This window comes from Drosophila teissieri, chromosome X (assembly GCF_016746235.2).
Source record: "Drosophila teissieri strain GT53w chromosome X, Prin_Dtei_1.1, whole genome shotgun sequence".
NCBI lineage: Eukaryota > Metazoa > Arthropoda > Insecta > Diptera > Drosophilidae > Drosophila > Drosophila teissieri.
The window spans coordinates 474,988-494,591 of record NC_053034.1 but is presented as its reverse complement, the minus strand read 5'-3'; the positions used below and the strand labels follow the sequence as shown (position 1 = coordinate 494,591).

General features: G+C 50.4%; 6 protein-coding genes across 8 annotated transcripts; 2 read left to right on the top strand and 4 right to left on the bottom strand.

The window, feature by feature from the left end:
- Nucleotides 1-217: 217 nt before the first annotated feature.
- LOC122623078 (RING-box protein 1A) lies at nt 218-1,097 on the bottom strand. The gene is made up of 3 exons (XM_043802002.1): nt 892-1,097; nt 781-808; nt 218-716 (listed from the first exon to the last, which is right to left on the bottom strand). The coding sequence occupies exons 1-3, from the start codon at nt 967-969 to the stop codon at nt 496-498; spliced, it is 327 nt and encodes a 108-aa protein (XP_043657937.1). The 5' UTR covers nt 970-1,097; the 3' UTR covers nt 218-495.
- A 111-nt stretch (nt 1,098-1,208) lies between these two features.
- LOC122624057 (GATA zinc finger domain-containing protein 1) lies at nt 1,209-2,838 on the bottom strand. Its single transcript, XM_043803486.1, has 2 exons — nt 1,688-2,838; nt 1,209-1,622 (listed from the first exon to the last, which is right to left on the bottom strand). The coding sequence occupies exons 1-2, from the start codon at nt 2,721-2,723 to the stop codon at nt 1,414-1,416; spliced, it is 1,245 nt and encodes a 414-aa protein (XP_043659421.1). The 5' UTR covers nt 2,724-2,838; the 3' UTR covers nt 1,209-1,413.
- A 427-nt stretch (nt 2,839-3,265) lies between these two features.
- Nucleotides 3,266-11,629, bottom strand: LOC122625061 (protein suppressor of sable). 3 transcript variants are annotated; one of them, XM_043804916.1, is made up of 6 exons: nt 11,273-11,629; nt 8,614-9,003; nt 8,316-8,554; nt 6,186-7,534; nt 5,999-6,123; nt 3,266-5,894 (listed from the first exon to the last, which is right to left on the bottom strand). In XM_043804916.1, exons 2-6 carry the CDS (start codon nt 8,897-8,899, stop codon nt 3,775-3,777), a joined length of 4,119 nt encoding a protein of 1,372 aa, XP_043660851.1. In that variant the 5' UTR covers nt 8,900-9,003; nt 11,273-11,629; the 3' UTR covers nt 3,266-3,774. The 3 variants fall into 3 exon arrangements, with proteins under 3 accessions (XP_043660851.1, XP_043660852.1, XP_043660853.1); XM_043804917.1 differs by lacking the exon at nt 11,273-11,629 and adding an exon at nt 11,137-11,261; XM_043804918.1 differs by lacking the exon at nt 11,273-11,629 and adding an exon at nt 9,288-9,871.
- A 375-nt stretch (nt 11,630-12,004) lies between these two features.
- LOC122625063 (caspase-8) lies at nt 12,005-14,010 on the top strand. The gene is made up of 5 exons (XM_043804919.1): nt 12,005-12,164; nt 12,272-13,072; nt 13,130-13,501; nt 13,562-13,716; nt 13,776-14,010. The coding sequence occupies exons 1-5, from the start codon at nt 12,075-12,077 to the stop codon at nt 13,906-13,908; spliced, it is 1,551 nt and encodes a 516-aa protein (XP_043660854.1). The 5' UTR covers nt 12,005-12,074; the 3' UTR covers nt 13,909-14,010.
- Nucleotides 14,011-14,014: 4 nt separating this feature from the next.
- Nucleotides 14,015-17,886, bottom strand: LOC122625060 (myb-binding protein 1A). Its single transcript, XM_043804915.1, has 4 exons — nt 17,465-17,886; nt 17,034-17,405; nt 15,695-16,975; nt 14,015-15,632 (listed from the first exon to the last, which is right to left on the bottom strand). The coding sequence occupies exons 1-4, from the start codon at nt 17,792-17,794 to the stop codon at nt 14,184-14,186; spliced, it is 3,432 nt and encodes a 1,143-aa protein (XP_043660850.1). The 5' UTR covers nt 17,795-17,886; the 3' UTR covers nt 14,015-14,183.
- A 928-nt stretch (nt 17,887-18,814) lies between these two features.
- On the top strand, nt 18,815-19,380 carry LOC122623884 (60S ribosomal protein L36). Its single transcript, XM_043803253.1, has 2 exons — nt 18,815-18,942; nt 19,014-19,380. The coding sequence occupies exons 1-2, from the start codon at nt 18,820-18,822 to the stop codon at nt 19,236-19,238; spliced, it is 348 nt and encodes a 115-aa protein (XP_043659188.1). The 5' UTR covers nt 18,815-18,819; the 3' UTR covers nt 19,239-19,380.
- Nucleotides 19,381-19,604: the final 224 nt, after the last annotated feature.

Below are 19,604 nucleotides of genomic sequence, written 5' to 3'. Positions count from 1 at the left end.
TATACATCCTGGTTCTAGCGAGATATATACTCCTCAATCACCTTCCAAGGATAATTGAAGAGTGAGGAAGCGCTTCTGGTAACTTAGCTACATTTTCGATGCCGAAGGACAAATCATCTTCCTTGCAAGTCATGAGTTACATGCTGCTATCCATATGCAGTGATTTCTCGCTGAGATGCCCTCATCCCGGTTCATGCGAATGGTACAGAGTTCTGGCTAGTCTTCTCCATCTGCTACAGCTTTTATTTCACGCGTTACAAAAAGGTGTGCTTCCCGGGGAATCGCGGGAAACGGTAACTGCGGCACAGAAGGTTACAAGTTACCAGTTCACGCGACTTGCCCCACTAGCTTAAGATCTAAAAAGGTATTACAAAGGTTTGAGTGTCCAGATGAAGCAGGCTGTCATCAGACTTGCCGGATGGCAAGGGTATGCTGGGCGTGAGGAATCTATTGTGCTGCCCCATCTGGTGCGGCTTCTTGGGGGTTTCGGAGTTTTCAGTGTCCGTACTTCTGGAAATCCCACTCGCGGTTGTCCAGCGGGCAGACCTGGCGCGTCTTTAGCCAGCGTGAGATGCAGTGGAAATGGAAGGCGTGGTTGCAGACGCCCCAGGCCACGGTGCACTCCTCGCTGGTGGCGGAAGCCTGGTTCGCCTGGCACTCGATGCACAGGTCCATGATGTGGTTGCGGCAGATGGCGCAGTTGTCCACCACGATGTCTGCACCGAAAGGAAATGAAAAGTGGTGATTTCCCCGCATTAGAGCAGTGCATTTACTACTTACCCCAGGCCCACAAAGCCACGGCGTTCCACTGTTTTTGGGGGATGCGGAGAGGACGGTGTTAATATCAGTACTTTCAATGCCAATGACCCAGCTTTTTTGCTGACCACTTACCTTCTTCACCTCAAAGCGCTTCTTCTCGCCCCTGCTGCTGCTGGAGGGCACCTCGAACTCTTCCTCGTCGACCTCCATGTTGGATATATCGCGATTTGTCCTGACAAATAGCTCGCAACGCCGTTTCGTGCAATTTTCCGCAATTAATGTTGGTTTTTGCTGTTCCGTTCCGTTTCGATAGCAAACTTATCGGCAATGTGCGACGCGGCCAGTGTGACCGTCGGTTGGCTAGCGTTTTATTCGATATCGCCGTCGATTGGTGTCGATAACTTAATTTTATCCTAATCTTAATTTTAAATTATAAAACTCATCGCCTCTATCCATAATTACAAAAATTGATTTTCTTTATTGATTGCTGGTTTAAGTTCAGTTGGGATTACAGTACACCAAGCACTTTCCGAATTGTTTCTTAGTCGGCTAGCAGACGACAAATCAGCCTGTTTACGAACAGTAAAAGTTGCAATAAATTAAATTATTTAAATTCAAGGCTCCGCCCTTCTTGCCCTTGGGCCACCTTTTCTGCTAGGAGGCGCCGCCCGCTTTGTGGCCACTCCCCTTTTCCCGCTTCACCATCGGCAGCCGCGTCCAGATGTAGCCGCCCGATCGCTGGGCAGCGTACTCATCCACGTCCGGCAGGGGAAACGGAGTGCTCCGATCGAAGTAGTAGTTGCTGGGAGCATGCATCACGAACTCCAGGTAGCAGAGCTTTCGGGACAGCTCCTCGTCGGGTCCTGCAGACACGGAGGGTGAATTAATAACTTTAGCTAGCAGGGAAGACAGGACATGTTTGACATACCAATCAGATAGGTGGCGGGATCGAACCCCTCCTGGGGATCCGGACTGTCCTGCGTGGGTATCAGCCAGGTGAGAAAGGCGGACTTCTCGCAATAGGCGTCCACAAGCAAGCCGCGTATCTGGGCGTAGTACAGATTCTGCTCCCCATCCACAATGCTAACGATGTCCCCGATCTGCATGTAGCTGCCTTTGTAGAAAACGCTTCTCACGAACCTGGTGCTCGCCTGCACCTTGGGCGTCTTTTGTGCCGGCCTCTTGAAGAGAGCGCGACGATTCCGGGCTCCAGTGGCGCCGCCTGGACCCGCTGGACCGGACTTGCCATGCTTGTTGCTATTACTGGGGTGGGCACCGGCGCCCGCGAGGTGTACGGAGCTGCCGATGGAGCCATTCGGGCCACTGTTGTGGCCATTTGACTGGGCATTGCCGCTTCCGGGATTGCCCTTGCCCGTTTGCTTGGCCTTGAAGCGCGTGCTCTTCCGCAGGCGCTTTATTATCGCTGGGGTCCGTGTGGGCGCCTGATTACCTGTGCCATTCAGACTGCTACGGGTGATCTTGCCCGCAGGTCTCTGGTTGAGATTCGTCGCTGTCTCCGGCGAACTGGGAGCGACTTCCTCCTGAACCTGCGGCTGCGATGGCGTCTTCACTGGCTTGTCTTCCCCTTCGATTTTGATGGCTGTCGGAGAGCTGGGCGGCTGGACGGCGCAGACTCCCAGTGACTTCTGCTCCTGCACTTCCTCCTGCTCCTCCTTCACCGCCTTTTCCTCCGGTGGCTTCGTTTTGGACTCAATCGGCTGCTCCAGCTCGGCCACCGTCGGCATCCGCTCGTTGGTGGTAAGATCGTTGTCTATGTCCATGTCCATAGAGCCCTTCTGCGGATCGCAGGTGTAGGCGGAAGCTGGAGGAATGGAATTTTGAGAAGCCAAAGCCAAATCTCCGGCGGCGTCCACTTGGAGGCCAGTGTCGGCAGTTGACTCCTTGGTCGCGGGACTAACGCATTTGCTGCGCCCGCTGGGCAGCAGGTCGGCTTCGGTGGACATGGCTAATCCGTGGGCCGGTCGGTGAGCCCCTTATTCAGATAACAGCGATTTCAAAACATTAAATGTGAGGCAATGGAAAACAACGTAGTGTGTAGAATGTTTTTGTTATGCCAGAGATGCCAGACCAGTTCGGCTACACAGCCTTGCCAGACCAAGTCGGCTACACAGCATTGCCAGGTGGCGAACAGCGCTGTGCTGCAAATGCAGCCCTGGCTCCTATTTGAATTCGAAAATGTTGCCATCGTTACATTAGTTGCGAAATTGAATGAGCAATTTAACAAATTCCCACACTGACGAAGTTAATTATAGATTCCTCCGATTTTTCTTCGACCATTTGTATTTGAATATATGCAGCGTAATTATACCCGCTCAAGAGTGTACTAGATTCGACGGAAGGCTTGTAGCAGGAAGAATTGCGCTCTACGACTCGAGTAAAAGTTCAAATAAAATTTCCATGTGGAAATTAACTTCGAAAGGGTAAATTTTCGTAAACGAAAGCTATTCGGTTATTTCTGCTCCACTGGGAAGGCCTACACACCACATTACTTAAAAGATGTCATTTATTTTGAGTTCGTACGGCTAGTTAATCAATGTAGTACTCGCGCTATGAAACAGGTTATCCTACATTATTTAAAATAGTTTGGTAAAAAGGGCTGCACACACCGATTCTACTTCACTCTTTGTTCTTACTCCGGTTTACTTTGTTGTTTATGTTTACTCTTAACTACATTAATCAGTACCTCGTATAGCTAATAAGGTTTATCCTTTACACCTAGCGAAAAAAATAGTGACAATAAAGGGGATTTGGGAATAAAATACAATTTACAAGAAGTCAGGCCTAGATTTTCGGGGAAGGCGCGGAGAAAACCACGAGTTTTCCACATGTGGCTGGTGTGGGTGGTGTGGGTGTTATGGGTTGGAAGAAGGGGTCAAGGGGCATAGCATCAACATCATTTTGGCAAAAGAAGTCTTTTTGCGTTGTGGCTCGCAACGCAACACAACGCATTGCATTTGGATTGGATTGGATTGGATTCGATTGGATTGGATTAGATTAGATGTTGCGGTTCCGCTGGTTACCGCCTCGCTGGTTGCGATTGTTCCCATTGCCGTTTCCGCCCGATCCTCCGCCCGGAAAGTGGCCTCCTCTGCCTCCGCCATTATTGTTGTTGTTATTACTGCCGTTGTTAAAGTTCTTGAACGCCATGCCCATGTTCCCCATGGGATTCATGTTGTTCATGTTGTTCATGACGCCAGCTCCTCCTCCATTATTCCCGGCGAATGGGTTAAAGGGATTGCCATTGGGCACAGGTCCACCTCCTCCTCCGCCGCCGCCTCCACCTCCTTGGTTCATTCCCATCTGGCCGAGTCCTCCCGGATTTCCCACGCCCTGGTTTAATCCATTGGCATTCGGAGGCATTCCCAGCAAGCCTCCTCGTGGCGGTGGCTGATTGAAAGGGGGTCCCAGGTTGCCCATTTGCATCATCATTCCCGACATGCGTAGCATTTGCATGTTCGGCGGGGGTTGCCTCAGCATTTGGCTCAGGTTTGGTGGTGGCTGCGATAGATTGGGAAGCACAACACCTCCTCCTCCTCCGCCCACTCCGACACCTCCACCCCCTACTCCTGAATCTCCTGCGCCACCAACACCGCCGCCATTGCCGTTGTTCTCCTCGGGAATCTGCACCACCTGCCCATTGTCATCTACGAAGATAAAGAGCTTGGCGAAGATCTGCTGCAACGTTGTGTTGTTCACTATAAAGCTGACGTCGAAGATTTTCGGCGCATCATTCGGTAGCTGATGGAACTTCTTGAGCTCGGTAAACACCAAGGCGAGCTGTTGATTCACCATGATCTTGTTGTTGCTGCCGAGGTTCTTGTACCAGTTGGAAACCTGCAGCAGGCTGCGGATTTCCGAGATTTGCTTGCTGCCGCCGGAGGCATTGGTCGCTGCAGCGGGTGTGCTGTTCGCCGTACTAGCTGCTTGCGTTTGAGCCTGCAGAGCGGCTCTCCGGGGATCGCGACGTGGATCTGTCCGCACAGCAGGTTTCTCTACCTGCAGATTCGGAGGGGGCACCCTCATCGACGGCGGTGGCACACTCATCGACGGCAGGTTGACCAAGGACGGGGGCGGCGAACTGGGCGTGGAATCTCGAACAGTGGTCTCAGAGTCTGGGGAAGCGATGCTCGTAGTGCAGCGCGCACTGTTGTCACCCGATAACGAGCTGGCGCCCATAATGGGCGTGGAGCCCAAGGCTCCACCATTGTCGGGCATTTCCGGCAGGCCCAGAATGCGACGCATTCGAGGGTCCCGCAGATCCCGCTGCTCCTTGTGCAGGGCGCTGGCCCTAATCTGGGCGTAGCTGGTCTGCTCCACGGACACTTCCTGCAGCTGCCAGCGGAGCGGAGTGTGCGAGAAGATCGCCGCGTCGATCTCGGTGGCAGGCAAGTAGTGTTTCATCGGCACGAACGGCAGTCGCATGTCTGTATCGCGCTGGTACTGTTCCTTCTCCTCCATAAGGTGCTCCTGTCGCCCAAGCTCCTGCTCCTTGACGGGATCGAAATCGTACATGGAACGACGTACGTAGAGCGAAGGAGTTGTCGGCGGCAGCGCTGTGGTAATGACAGGCAATTCGGGCATCTCCTGATCCTGGTCCTCCTGCTTGGGGGATTGGGATCCTGGCTCTGGCGTGGGCGTGGGCGTCAGCGAATGCGAATTGGAATTGGAGTTCTCATTGCTGGAGTCCACGTCGCCGTCGCCACTGTGAGCCTTGAAGGGATTGCGTATGATGTCGCGGTAGAAAGCAGCCCTAGCCTCGGGGTCAGATTGTTTGTCGCCGAACAGAATCCGGCTGAGCACGTTGGTGGAGGTGCCTGAACCGGTGGGCGCGGACTTATGCGTCAATTGATCCCCGCCAGGCAAATGCGAGCTCTCCTGATTGGGCGAGGTGGCACTGGCGGGCAGCAGTTGCCTTGCCGAGGATCCCTGACCCAGCATGTTGTTCATGAAGCTCGGCAAATCGAAAACAGAAGGCAAGGGCGCCTCCTCTGTGCCGGAATCCTGGGAAGCGGCTTGCGGTGGCTTCGCTTGCTTCGGTTGCTGCTCCTCTTCGGCGGTGGAATCGTTGCCATCGTCTATGACCAGTTGTTCGTCGTCATCCCGATCATCGTCCACTGAAATGAATTATGTAAGTTAATCAAATTATTTATCAATAATGCAGCAACATGAGGCCTTAGTCCAATACTAAAGAGCATTTAAAATAGTTCCATCTACTCACGCGGATCGTTGCCCGAAAAGCTGACATGTGCATCCTTGAGGTACTGCGTGTAGTCCACCATGATGAATCCGTTGCTGTTCGAGTTGCTGTTGTTGGCCTCCGTTTCCCGCTTGGTGGGTGGAGTGCTGGAGAGCATATTCAAGATTAAATAACATAAGTATATTCAGTTTTGCAGTGATCAGCGTACCTGCTTTCCGTTTCAGCTTGCGTTTGTGGCTTGGCGTCCTCGGCCTTGCGCTGAATCTCACCGATCTCGACCAGCGTTAGGCCAGCCTCGGTTAACTGGCCAAACGGCACTTGAAGCATCTGCTCCAGGTTCGTAATGCCCAACTTGTTCAGCTTGGCCATGTTTTCGGAACTCAAGACGTGACTGAGATTGGCCAAGTCCAAGTGCGGTGGAAGTGGTTTGGCGTCCGGCGATGTGCACTCTGTTTCTAAGGAAACTGCTGCTCCAGCAGCCGTCCTTGCTGCCGTTTTGTCAGTCCAGCGGGACTTGCGCTTCTTCTCCGAATGCGGTGGATTGATGACCATGTCCAAAAGTGAGGGAATGCAGCCACCGCCCTCCGCAGCCGCCTGCTGCTGTTGCGTCTGCTGTTGCTCCTGCTGCTGCTGCATCTGTTGTTGCTGCTGCTGCATCTGTTGCTGCTGCTGCTGCATCTGTTGCTGCTGCTGCTGCTGTTGCATGTGCTGGTCCTGCCGCCTGCCCATTCCGCCACCGCCCATCGAACTCCAAGTATTCTCCCGATTGAATTGCTCGCACAACTGTTCGTGTCGCCGCGTCATCTGCACCAAGGCAATGTCTCGCGATATTCGCTTGAAGTCGCCAAGGATCTCCTTCGGAGCCGTCTCCATGTGCTTCAGCAGGATGTTGCGCAGCTGCTCGGACAGCGGCTCGCCGTGGTGGAAGAGGCAGGCATCGCCGGCATAGCAGTCCATCCCCAGGTAGTAGTACTTGCAGGGGAACTCCTTGTGCATGTAGGAGCATTTGTCCCGCTTGGCACAGCAGTCCATCAGATAGAACTTGCACAGCTCCAGTTTGCGCGGCTCAACGCGACTGCCGCCGCCCATCTTCTCCTGTCCACCGCCGCCTCCTCCATCGCCGGAATCGCGGCGATTTCGCTTGTTCCCGCCCCCAGCCAAGCTGCCCTCATGGCGATCGCGGTCCCTTCGCTTGCGATTATTCCCGCCACGCTGGTGCTCCTTCTCCCTATCTCTTCGAGTCCGGCGGCGCTGGTTCATTAGGCTGGGCCCGTTTGCGTCCTCATCGGAGTAGGAATCATAGCTGCTGTACGGATCCTGCTGGGAGTCGTAACCTCCTCCGCCTCCCGCTCCAAGACCAGCTGCTCCGGTTGCGGCTGGCCCATCGTCCATGTCCCAATCGGCGCCACCGAACCGCTGGCCGCAGCTGGAAAGGGGTGGTGCCACTCCTCCTGGTGGCGGACTGCCGCCACGTACGTTCATCATCTCATATTCGTCCATGTCCTCAACGCCGCCTGGCATTCCAGACACGTCGTCCTCTTCGCGTCGGGAACGCTTCTGGAGCGCATTAAGATGAAGTCGATTGAAAAGGGAAGAAAGAAAGCAAACATTGTGGTCAAAATCTTATGAAGGAACTTGTGACCTTTTCCATTATTACTTAAATCCCCTTTCTGCTGAGCCAGCGTACATATATTTTAACTATACTCGACATAATTGTGCATCCTGCAAAGCCTCTGTATCCCCTATATGATTGCGTACGCCTTACAATGCAATACATGTTCTCAACTGATATAAATGCGCAAGAGTTTTCAATGTCATGTCAGCTTTACTTTGCTGCTCCTATCCTAAGATCTCTGCACTTGGCCCCTGCCTTATGGACCGACCGACGATGAGCTGAAACAAGCCAAACGAGCCGTGCGATACTGAGCCCGACGGTTAATGATGACTTGAATGCTGGAGGAGCGCGGAGCTCGAAGCAGAAAGCAATTGGTCGTGGAACTTGGTCACGCCGGCTGGGTTAGCCGCTTCCATGTAGCTCCCAAGAACCGTCTTGCATTTACGAACGTAAATATGGGAAATAAATGTCGCAAAGAACATTTGAGAAGTGCGAATCGCCAAGGGGGCATACGGAACTCGTTGAACCGACGTCCCTAGTTTTTCGGCTGAGTACTAATGGTTTTCAAAGACAACAGTTAAGGATGAGACTCCACGCAGTGTTTGAACAGTGTTTTTCTTGACTGTGGATGCTGTTGACGAAGTAGAGCTCACAGAAACCAAAACATTAATGAGCATATGGAATGAGCGGCGGAGACATAATGTGACGGACGGGACGACTCACCTGGTGCTCCTTGTCTTTCTTCTGCTCGCGCTCGCGTTCTTTTTTGCGTTTCCTTCGTCTGCTGCTGCGACTTGGCTGCAGAAGATGATTTGCGCCGCCGGCTAGTCCCTCCCCGGATCCCTCCAAGCACACATCGCCCGCATCCTGGTTGGACGAGCGCATGCGGGGCATCGGCGGTTCTATGCCCTTCTTCTTGAGGGCATTGGCAATGGCCATCTCAATGCTGCTGGCGTGGTCATCTGGGGAATACGTTCGGATTAAACAAGAGGCATCATTGCAATTGGATGGGCTTTCTCACCTTCCAATGGTCGTGGCTTCTTTGACTTGCTGCTGCTGCTATTTTGTGGGCCACCAGAGTCTGTGGATGGTCCCATATAGACGACATCTTCGTCGGCATTTTGGTTCTTTGCCTCGACACCCACAAACTGCACATCGTCGTCCCCTACGGAAGGCTTCTTTTGGGCTTGGTTCTTTGGCGGCGGCGGCGGCTGCTGCTCCTCCTCCTCCTCATCGTCGTCGATCTCGCCGTCCTCCAAATCCTCCGCCAAATCAATTATGGGTGCATCCGCCAAAACGAGTGACATGGTCGATTTGGCAGCTTATCTCTCACAGGATGATATTATGACCGGTGACCGGTGAGAAACGGGTCCTTCTTTTTATGTTGCTGGAGTCACAAGTGTTTGGAAAGCTGTTGAGAAGGGAGGGATTGGACTTTGAATACGTGCTCTATATATACTAGTATATATGTATATATTTATATAAATATATAAGAAATATTTCAAGGTCAAGTCCCAATCTAATCATAAATGGAGGCGTTTCATATTTTGCCTGTTTTGTGCCTTCAGCGCCCAACAAAAATGGAAAGTGGTTCCAAAAGGGAAACCAGCCGCTAGTATTAGCCAAAAAGATCCAGCTTAGGACGTATACCTTCTTTAAGTGAATAACTACGACCTAATAAAGTAGGTTCACTACCTCCTATTCCTTTGTTTCCAAAGACCTTCAAGAATGATGTGAATCGTCCCATTAGCAGTGAAAATTTTCAACTGAACGAAAGGAATTGGTTTACACTAAAATCAAGCGTATCTTGAATGAATGCTACACGAATGTTTTCTGGGGTAAATTGAACATATCGTTTTTAGATTTTGGATAAGGCGTGCTGCGTGGGTGCGCTTATCATTGAAGATTGAGGAGTGGCACTCGGAACGCGGGAAAGGATACGCCTTGGATCGCAACGGATTCAGGATTCAGGACTCCGAAGGCACAGCTAAGTTTAAGCAGACTGCTTCTGTATGAGCCAGAAACGAGTGCTCCATCTAACCAGCATCCTGATGCATTCAGAGCCACTTTGTAGCGTGGACAGCTGGAAGCTGCGAAGGATGTCCTGGGCATCCCTTCCTGATCCCAGCACTTGGGTTTCTGTGATCCTGAAAGTTTGGGAACTGCATTCGCTGAGAATGGTGGGATTGCTTCTTGTTCTTTGGCCGAAGTAGGACCGCTTCATGGGTTTTAGCCTAGCAATGGCTAGTTCCTGAGTGCGGCACAAAATAGTAAGGAAATCAGTTGGACGACTTCAAAAGTATGAGTCTCAAATAAACGCAATCAACATAGTTGTTGTGTGGCTGGGATGGTAACAAGAATTGGCTTAAATCATATTTTAGAAACATCAAATTTCAGATCTCGAAACCGATTCAGAATCCGAAAAGCAAAAGTCAAACAACAGCAACGCAGTTTCCATTGAGCCTGGAAACAATGGGAAAGTCGTAGTCGTTGGGGTTTATTGTGATTGTGCGTAAGCGAGGTGAACCGTTATGAGCCACACGCGCATATGTACAGAAGTGCACGTCGCAATGTACATACATACATATGTACATAGGCGTATCTGCGCGCGGATGTGTTTCGCATGCGACACACCAATTGCAAGCGTACCTGCATACGCATGGATGTAACTGATGCACGCAATCATTTCGATTGATGAAAGTTGATTGAACAAATCAAATGTGTCGAGCGACACTCACACACGTACATATCGAGCGCGTGTTTAATTCTGACTCGCGATTGCTAAGCATGTCGACTCGCTCACACACCCATGATCTAAGCAGGGCACACACACACAGCAGGGGCTTGCGATGTGAGTGTGCGCCTGTGTGTGTGTGAGGCAGAATGTTTTTGTTCGTTTATACATACATACATATATTTTACAGCGACTGCAAAGCGAATTCGAATATAATTGTTACACTTGAGGTGAAAGTTTGGTTTTGTTTTTGGTGCGAATTTGTTTGAATGCTTGGTTGGATAAATGGTAGGCGTGCATGCGTGTGGCTGCCCTGCTGCGCAGTTTGCACTTGCATATGCACAAATGCACATATGTACATATGCACATACATACATGCAAACAGAAAGCGAAAAGCACGCAATTTATCTTTTTGTTTTGCTGGCGTTCCAAAATCAAGTGTATGCATTTTGAAAAATTGGCACCATCTGTCCCTCTTGCACCCACGTACGTGGGCGTGAGGAGACATGGCCCTGAGCAACATACATACATATGCACACACATGCATATGCAGTGAAGTACATACAACAATTTGGGAACTATTATGCCGTACAAACATTTCATTTGTTCGATCTTACTTTCTTAGCGTGATTTTACGACCGCTTTCTGTTTTTTTTTTTTTATGGAACATTAACAACTTTTCGGTATTTGTTATAACATTGCTGTTCGGTTTTCGGTTTATAGGTAGGATTTTGTTGGTTCGTTGTTTTGCATTTCGCATTTTGCTTTTCGGATTTCCTGTTTCAGTGTTTTGTTTGCGTCGTTGCTTACATAATGTAGAAGTGGTACAGTAGGTGGATAAATATATATATATATAGAGGCATACATGTATGGCATTTAGCAGTGGCCTTACATAGATGTATATATATATACATATGTATATTCGTATATATATGTGTTGACATACATCTGATGTATACGTATTTGATGACGAAGTGGTTGTGAGGTACATAGATAGGTACGGGAAAAATCGTTGAAGTTTTCGCAAATCGAATAGCGACTTTAGTCTTTTTTTCTGATACTATATGTATGTACAGATATATATTTATGTGCGTGAGGCAAGCGCGCGCTCTCGCTCGCACCCGCTTGTAGCTTGCTCTCGCCCTCTCTCTCTGCCTGCGGGCCCCGTATCTCAGTATCTCTCCCTTTCTCTCTGTCTGTCTCTGTTACGCTCATGGACAGAATACAATATACAAAAACATTAAATTAATAAAACTTTTCGTCCAAAACATATTAATGAGGAGTTGTGTTGTTAACAGTTCAACAGATCTACTTAAATGAACTAGCGGTGTGAAAACATAAAAATATCAGTACATCGATATCTTTCGAAGAGGATATATCGGCGTTTTTCATTACGAAGTGATATCGATATTTTCACGTAGTATATTTGGTATTTAAAACTGAGCACGCAAGCTTTCTTTGAAAGCTCAAAGCTCACTTTTTAAATTTTAACCGATTTATTTGATATTAACACAACTATTTTACTTGTTGCTCGGGCATGGTTAAAAGTTAGAATTTAATAATTAGTAGTATTCTTTCGCTATTTAACAGCATTTAAATTGTTTTGACACACCACAGCCACTGCTGTCGATATCGAGAGCGCTCCGAGCCGCGGCTGTCGTGTAATCGACATCAGCGATAGCTATCGGCGATTCGATTTTCGCTCTTTTTAATGTAAAGTAAGACATTTTTGTACTTTCCCGAACGCCATGGCGAGATCGAATCTGCTGATCCATCTGGAGACCGTCGATCAAAACGATCTGCTCTATGCGGAACGCGACATGAACTTTGCCCAAAAGGTAAGGCCACCTCCCTGGGCTAGCTTTTTGAATATGACTCAAAAGGTTTACTTATCGGTTGGCACTAAGATTGTTATTTAAACTGCAGAATATTTATTTTCTTTCAGGTGGGCCTTTGTTTTCTGCTCTACGGTGACAACCACTCGGATGCCACCTATATTCTGCAGAAACTGTTGGCCATGGCGCGATCGGACTTCCCGCAAAGCGATCTACTTCTAAAGTACGCCAATTCCCGGCCAGAAACATGGAGAAGACATCTCGTGGAGGCTCTGTGCATCATTGGGGCGCGAAAGGTGCTCCGCAGACTGGGCTTCTGTTGGCAGGAGCTTCGAATGCACTACTTGCCGCATATCGCCGGGATCGCGGTGCATGTGCATCCTCTGTTGAAGAGCCTGTACAGGATGTGTGAGGAGCTGTCGTTGGCGCAGAGTGGTCGCCTGGTCTTGGATGTTGGCGAAAAGGTGGCGCGCCAGCAGGCAGGAGATCCACTTCGCTTCTACGATCCCACGTACCTGGAGATCTTTTTGCTCGACTGGCTGACCAGAAGATGCATACAGTTGGGAGACATAAATGCCACGGGCAGCGATGTCCAGCTGCTAATTGAGCATTTGAAGTTCAACGATTTGGAGGCGCAGGCCAAGTTGCTGATAGAGACCATCCTTAGCAACGCTCCGAAGCCAGATGCGGCTGGGATCGCTACGAGGGCTACGATGGCTACGATGGCTACCATCAAGCAAGAGACCGATTCGGACAACCGGCAGTCGTCCAGCTGCTCCACAGCCGCAGCGGCCTCGAACGCATCTGCTATGCGACGAATCAATGCGCTTAGGCTGACCCGGGAGAACGCAGGAATCGCCTTGATCATCAACCAGCAGGAGTTTCACCGGAATGTTAGCAACGATCTTAAGGTTGCATCTCTACAATAATGAGTAACAAACAAAAGTACACCTTTGCGTTCTTCACAGAAATTTCTGTCACCCAGACCCCTGCAGAAGCGCAATGGCACGGATGTGGATAAGAAACGACTCAAAGAGGTGTTTTCCCTGATGGGATACAATGTGGAGACATACGACAATGTGGACCACCTGGACATCGTGCAGCACATTCGGAGTGCGTGCGATAGATCGCTCCTGCGCGATTCCCTAGTGGTCTGCATCCTGAGCCACGGCTTCGAGGAGGCCGTCTACGGAGCGAACAGCATCGCCCTGAAGATCACGGACATCGAGAACGTGCTCTGCAGCTACGAAACGCTGTACAACAAGCCCAAGCTGCTGGTGATACAGGCCTGCCAGGAGAAGCCTGACCAGAACGAGGAGCAAGACCAGCGAGGCTTGCCCGTAAGGAGATTCATGGGCGTGAACCAGAAAAGCTAATACATCGACGTATTCCTCTTCCAGTTCAAGATCGACGTCACCACCCAGTCGCCGGGCCAACACATCAACATGGTGCGGGCCATGTCCACGGTGAATGGATTCCCCGCTCTGCGACACACCCACACGGGCAGCTGGTTCATCCAGAGCCTGTGCGATGCCATCGAATGCAATTCGGCCAGGTAAATAGCTGCTGAAGCAAGCAAGCTCCGAATCATAGTTGTCCTTTGCAACGTTTCAGTGAACACATCGCCGACATCCTGACGATTGTCACCGACGAAGTGTCCGAAAAGCGAGGCCAGAACGACGAGTCCATGGTGCCAAATGTGAAGAGCATATTCCGCCAGCACGTCTACTTCCCACCTCGCCTGTGATTGTAGTTTTAAAGCTTATGCAAACGTTTTAGCATACCTTATAATGAAGCATAATAGTTATAATACCGAGTGATTAAATTCCTATTACTTGATCCAACGAAATTCGTTTATGCTTTTAAAATCTTTTGCTATTTATTCAGCGACTTCAATACTAATTTAGCATTTTACATCAACTAAAGAACAAAAAACTTAAGTTACCTTATATTAAGCAGGATATTCATACATCTTATTTTAGGTTTAGTTAGGCCCTTACTGGGCTGGTTCCATGCTTTCCTTTATGTGGCCTGCTCCTCATCTTCCACATCCATGGGTTCTATGGGTTCGGCGGCTGCCTGCTCCTTCTGCTTCGTCGTCTTCTTGGTGGGCTGAAGGTTCTTAGCGACGAGTTGGATCTTTTCGCGCAGTTTCTGCCGCTTCTGGCCTCCTTGGGCGAGGATCTTGAGCAGCAGATTGAGCTCCTTGGAACTACTGGCCTCCGTTTCCAGTTGATTCACATATCTTGCTATCTGTTTCTCAAACTCCTTGGCAGACGAGCTGTTGTCCTTGAAAGCGGACTCGAGTCGGCGACACTGCCCACTGAGAAGCTTCAATATCTGGGCTCGCCGAAAACTGCGTGTTTTCTTCACGTCCAAATGGGAGGCCAGGACAACGGCCAGCGGAGCAACGCCCTGCCATTGACCAGACTGAAAGAGGGCTTCGAAACTCGCCAGGGAGAGGCGGCTGCGACGCTTGGCTACCCACAGCTCCAGGAATTCGACCAGCAGAGGCCACACGGTGCTATTCTTGGGCTCGCCATCTGCTGATGCCTGGCTGACCAGGTAGGCAAAGCACTTATCTCGCCAAACAATGATGTCTCCTTTGGCCTGTCGGTTGGCGGGCTGCTTGCCGTTCTCTTGGTCCTCTTCTGAATGCTCCTCGCCAGACGACATCAGCTGCTCAATGGCTTCCAGAATGGGTGCGTTACTCTGCTGCTCGATGAGTTCAATATTCTTGGCGAGTATCTTCTTGAGCAACTTCAAGCTGGCTTCTCGCAGAGATTGCAGTTTGCTGTCGCCGCTGCAATGGCGGTACACCTGGAAGACGCAATGCAGCGCGTCCAGGATTACCGACTGAGTTGGTTTCTTGCTTATGAACAGCTCCAACAAATCCAACGCGCGAATGCGAAAGTGCAGTAGGTTAGTGTTGTCAATGCGCTCCGATTTGGTCGGACGCTCCTTCTCCTGGGCTTTGCGCGACTTGGGTCGGAACAACTGAAAGGATCGCTCCAGAGCAGCATTCAGGCGTTCACCCTGCTCCTCGCCAACATCGTTCCAGTCCACGCTGCTGGCGCCATCGTCGTCTGCGTCGCCATCGTTGACCAAGGCCTGGCGAACGCTCTCTCGAATCTGGGCCAAATGGGACTCTTCATCGTCCTCGTCCTCGTCCTCTCCATCTTCGTCTTCATCTTCATCGCCGTCTGAGTCGTCGCTCGAATCTTTCGACGATTCTTCCTCCTCGACTTCCTCGTCGCTCTCCTCCTCCTCGTCGCCCTCGTCCTTCTTGCTCAGGGGATTCCTGTTCATGTTGAGCACTTCGAGGACCTGTTCAAGGTTACCATGCTCGAGGTGGGGAATCAGTGCGGTGGCCACCAGATGAACAAACTCCCGCCAGAAGTGACCTGTTTGCAAGAGCAACTGGAGCAGGGCATCAGTGAGCACATCCTGCCATTGGAGCTCTTCGTTGACCTGGGGAAACCCAATTACTTTAGAGCTTAGTACATTGATATACATTGATGGGCTCCACTTACCTGTTTCTTGCTCTTTTGCAGTGCGTTTTTGCGGCAGATAATCAGATCGTCCAGCACGGTGACGGATAGGGGAATCTTCGTGCACAAAGCCAACGAAACAAACAGGATGAGAGCCTCGAATGTTTGGCCAACGACATCCGTTTCCTCGCTTGGCTTGGCCAGCAGTTTCTCGACCTGCTTCCATGCTTTCTGCAGCGATTCGTCTCGCGGCGAACGCAGTTTGCTCTCTGCATCCGGTTGTCCCAGCTCCTTGTTAAGGTAACTCAGTGTCTTCTGCAGCAACTGGCAAAGTCCTGGCAGACCCGAGCACTTGTGCAGCAGGGAACCCAGGAATATTTCCTCACAACGCGCCGAGCACTGGCGACTGAACGCGCTGGCTTTGGAGGCCTCGCACGGCTTCTTACTGGCATCTACGTGGAAAAGGCCAGCGAGCAGCAAGTAGTTCAGCTGCTTCTGACGCCACTTGGTTGCCTGGCTAAGCGTTGGATGGTGCAGTATAACCTGCATCTGGTTGAGGCAGTGCACTCGGCTGACTCTATCCTCGTCCTCCAACGAGTACAGCTTATTGTTGTAGAAGTCGTACAGCTTCTGGAGGCTCTCGACGCTCAATTGGCCTATCAGTTGCTGGCAGAAGCGCGGCAAGCAAATCACCGAGTCCAACTGCAGTGTGTGATCCAGCAGTTTGAGCAGCAGCTGAAGCTTGCTATCATCGTTTTGGAACTGCTTTTCGAAACATAGCACCAAGGAGGCCTCGAACTTGAAGCAAATCTCCCTCAGCTTCTTTTGGGACGGCTTCTTGGCCTCAGCTTTGTCCCATTTTACAGCTGAACATTCCTGCAGCAGAAATTGTACGCAGGTAGGTGTAAAAATATCCAGGATGAGCTCTTCGTCCGCTGGCTTGAAGTTGAGGAGTATGTGGCTCAGTACTTGGATCGCACACGCCTTGGCTGCGTTTAGTTTCAGTGGCTGCTTGGAAGCGATGTACTGCTGCCAGGCGGCGAGCATTTCCTTCCCACCATTTACAAGAAAAATAGCTAATCTGGCGTATACGCCATCACTATGAATGGTGGAGCCGGCGAAATACAGATCAAAGAGCTGCGTGTACACTGGTTTCTTGGGCCACAAGCTGGCCAGAACGTTCTCCCGTCCCAGCACGGACGAATAGGTCAGGTGCACGGCCAGCAAAACATCGCAGGTATTGACTTTCAAGCCACTCAGCGGTTTGTTTAGCTCGGGCTGCAAAAGTGGCCACACGTACTCCTCGAAGATCGCAGCGGGCAGCTAAGGTGAAATCGTACGAAACTGTAGTTAGTTTTCTTGGGAAAGCTTGAACACCAACCTGTTTGAAGGAGTCCGCTAGGATATCGCCACACATGGACACCAAGTACTCCCTGCCCTTTAGCTGCGCCGCTAGAATCTGGAAGACTGCCGTAACCAGCTTGGGCTCGGCCTTAGCGAACTGCGGGGTCTGCAGAATGCAAAAGGCTGTAATCAACTGACCGACGGCAGCTAGTGAGTCCTCCTTGCCCCTCTGCTGGCTGCCAACGGCCAGATCGCGCTTTAGCGTGTCCAGAACCTCAATTGCGTCAATGGCGGGCACGGCGGTTAGGATGCAGTGTATATAACTGGCGGCCAGGCCTACCGCCTTCATGTCATCTGCGCCTGTGGAGCGAATCAAGCGCTTGAGCACGTAGCAGATGGTCGCAGTGCGCTGAGGAAGAGTTTCGAGAATTGGTCAACGGAACTACCAGATAGCTGGTGGAGACTCACCTGCTCCGCATTTGTGTCGTCGCGCAGCAGCGTTATGAGGGAATTGATCATCTTCTTGGTCAGCTGGCTGCCCTGCAACTTCTTGAAGACCACAAACACGGCTTTGTTGATCTGCGACACCTTCAGGTTGCCGTTGCTCGCGGTGTTTTCCTTTTCCTCGGTCTCCGATGGCTTCGGCTTCTCCTTCTTGGTCTTGGACACCTTGGAAATCTTGGCCGGTATCTCGGTGTCCGCGTCGGATTTCAGGGATTTCGTCCGTTTGCGCTCCTCCTTGGTCTTTGTCTTGGCGGGTGCACCATTGGTTATGGGTTTGTCCACTTTGCTCTTCATTTCTGTTTCGTTTTTGGAGCTCACTTAATTTACCTTTTAATTTCAGAAATAACGTGCTGTTATTATTTTAGTTGCACGTGCGCACAGCTGAATTATCGATAGCCGGAGGGTGTTATCGGACCATATGGTTCCTCGAAATCGGGAGGCGTTATTTTCCCTATCGAAGAGTTACCTCTAAACATTTGAAATAACATTTGAAATTGGACCAAGTGTAAATTGCCTTAAGTTGTACAAGTTACGTGATTTCGTTATTATTTTATGTGGTTTAAGATATTTTAAAGTTTTGCAATAATATTCATCATATTCAATATTGTTTACTTATTATATTTTGTTGTGTCAATGTCAGCTTTCTGCTCGTTTTCCAACAAAATGCTTAAATATACATTTTAATACCTATCCCCCATACCAAAAGCTTTTGATTAGCAATTCGGCAGTCTGGCAACGCCCGCCGACCTATCGATACCAAGGCACGACTATCGCCCACCTCCAGCTGCCACACTGTTTCCTGTCCAACTTTTTTCGCTCTTTCTTTCTTTTAACAGCGACTGAGGTAGAGTGTTATTCCGCGAAAATAAATCCGAATTCTAGTCCCAGCGCCGGCGAAGTGCGCTAAATCGCCTGCTGCAGTGCTTGCAATCCAAGTGCGCTTGATCCGCTCTTCACTTTTCCATTATTTTTTTTTTTTTTTTGAGTGCCCATCTTTCATTTTGCGCCCGCGTGCTCGCGGAAGTCGCCAAGCAAAAAAGATAACTTGTGTGTGTTTCAAAAAATGCGTGCCTCTCGGAGTCTCGGACGACCAGTGAAGATGAATATGAAGATAAAGATGGTGTCCATCTGAGTTCCCGACGGCGGGGACGTTGGTATTCCAAGAACCTCGTGGCGAGGAGCTCGGGAATTGCAGACTTCCAGACGCACGCACAAATAAGAAATAGCCTGGCGATTTCCACGAGCACTTCCACGCGTCTGTGGAGTCTCAAAGTTGTGCGGGGGTCATTAATAGTCTCTCTCTTGCATCCGCAGTTAAAATGGCAGTACGCTACGAGCTGGCAATTGGCCTGAACAAGGGTCACAAGACCACCAAGATCAGGAATGTGAAGTACACCGGCGACAAGAAGGTGAAGGGTCTGCGTGGATCTCGCTTGAAGAACGTAAGTTTGCACGCCCCGACTTTGTTTACGCGGCTCCTCTGACTCCTCCACTCTACTCATGTGCCTTGCAGATCCAAACCCGCCACACCAAGTTCATGCGCGACCTGGTCCGCGAAGTTGTGGGCCACGCTCCTTACGAGAAGCGCACCATGGAGTTGCTGAAGGTGTCCAAGGATAAGAGGGCCCTGAAGTTCCTCAAGCGCCGCCTGGGCACCCACATCCGTGCCAAGAGGAAGCGTGAGGAGCTGTCCAACATCCTCACCCAGCTGCGTAAGGCCCAGACCCACGCCAAGTAAACGGACGGAATCTGATCGCATCTGAGCATCGGAAGGGAACCTGGAACGCCGTGTTGTGTTTTTGATTTGTTTCCGGTGACGTTACTTGAAAGCGGACCTAAACAGCCCAGAATTAAACAACAAAAAACCTTTAAAAACCCAACCACCACACGTGTGTTTATTTTTTTCAAGTGCAGAGGAAGCTAACCTCACAAATGGCGCAGAAAATGCGTCAAAGATGTTTAAGTTTGAGCTGTGAAGTACCTACCCCAAGGGGAGGTATACTCGGTTTTCCGTACCAGAAACTGCGAGTAAACTTCCAACTAAGTTGCCCAGAAACCTGAAGCAACCTTCCCTCAAGAAGCTAAGTTCCCAAACGAAGTAGCA

Coding starts and splice junctions, on each gene's coding strand:
- LOC122623078 (XM_043802002.1), bottom strand. CDS start 969: ATGGAGGTCGACGAGGAAGAGTTCGAGGTGCCCTCCAGCAGCAGCAGG. Junction 809..891: donor AGCGCTTTGAGGTGAAGAAG/GTAAGTGGTCAG, acceptor CCCCAAAAACAG/TGGAACGCCGTGGCTTTGTG. Junction 717..780: donor CGTGGCTTTGTGGGCCTGGG/GTAAGTAGTAAA, acceptor CTTTCGGTGCAG/ACATCGTGGTGGACAACTGC.
- LOC122624057 (XM_043803486.1), bottom strand. CDS start 2,723: ATGTCCACCGAAGCCGACCTGCTGCCCAGCGGGCGCAGCAAATGCGTT. Junction 1,623..1,687: donor TCCCGCCACCTATCTGATTG/GTATGTCAAACA, acceptor CCGTGTCTGCAG/GACCCGACGAGGAGCTGTCC.
- LOC122625061 (XM_043804916.1), bottom strand. CDS start 8,899: ATGTCACTCGTTTTGGCGGATGCACCCATAATTGATTTGGCGGAGGAT. Junction 6,124..6,185: donor CAAGCTGAAACGGAAAGCAG/GTACGCTGATCA, acceptor TATGCTCTCCAG/CACTCCACCCACCAAGCGGG. Junction 5,895..5,998: donor CTTTTCGGGCAACGATCCGC/GTGAGTAGATGG, acceptor AATTCATTTCAG/TGGACGATGATCGGGATGAC.
- LOC122625063 (XM_043804919.1), top strand. CDS start 12,075: ATGGCGAGATCGAATCTGCTGATCCATCTGGAGACCGTCGATCAAAAC. Junction 12,165..12,271: donor ACATGAACTTTGCCCAAAAG/GTAAGGCCACCT, acceptor ATTTTCTTTCAG/GTGGGCCTTTGTTTTCTGCT. Junction 13,717..13,775: donor ATCGAATGCAATTCGGCCAG/GTAAATAGCTGC, acceptor GCAACGTTTCAG/TGAACACATCGCCGACATCC.
- LOC122625060 (XM_043804915.1), bottom strand. CDS start 17,794: ATGAAGAGCAAAGTGGACAAACCCATAACCAATGGTGCACCCGCCAAG. Junction 17,406..17,464: donor ACGACACAAATGCGGAGCAG/GTGAGTCTCCAC, acceptor ACTCTTCCTCAG/CGCACTGCGACCATCTGCTA. Junction 15,633..15,694: donor TGCAAAAGAGCAAGAAACAG/GTAAGTGGAGCC, acceptor GGGTTTCCCCAG/GTCAACGAAGAGCTCCAATG.
- LOC122623884 (XM_043803253.1), top strand. CDS start 18,820: ATGGCAGTACGCTACGAGCTGGCAATTGGCCTGAACAAGGGTCACAAG. Junction 18,943..19,013: donor GTGGATCTCGCTTGAAGAAC/GTAAGTTTGCAC, acceptor TGTGCCTTGCAG/ATCCAAACCCGCCACACCAA.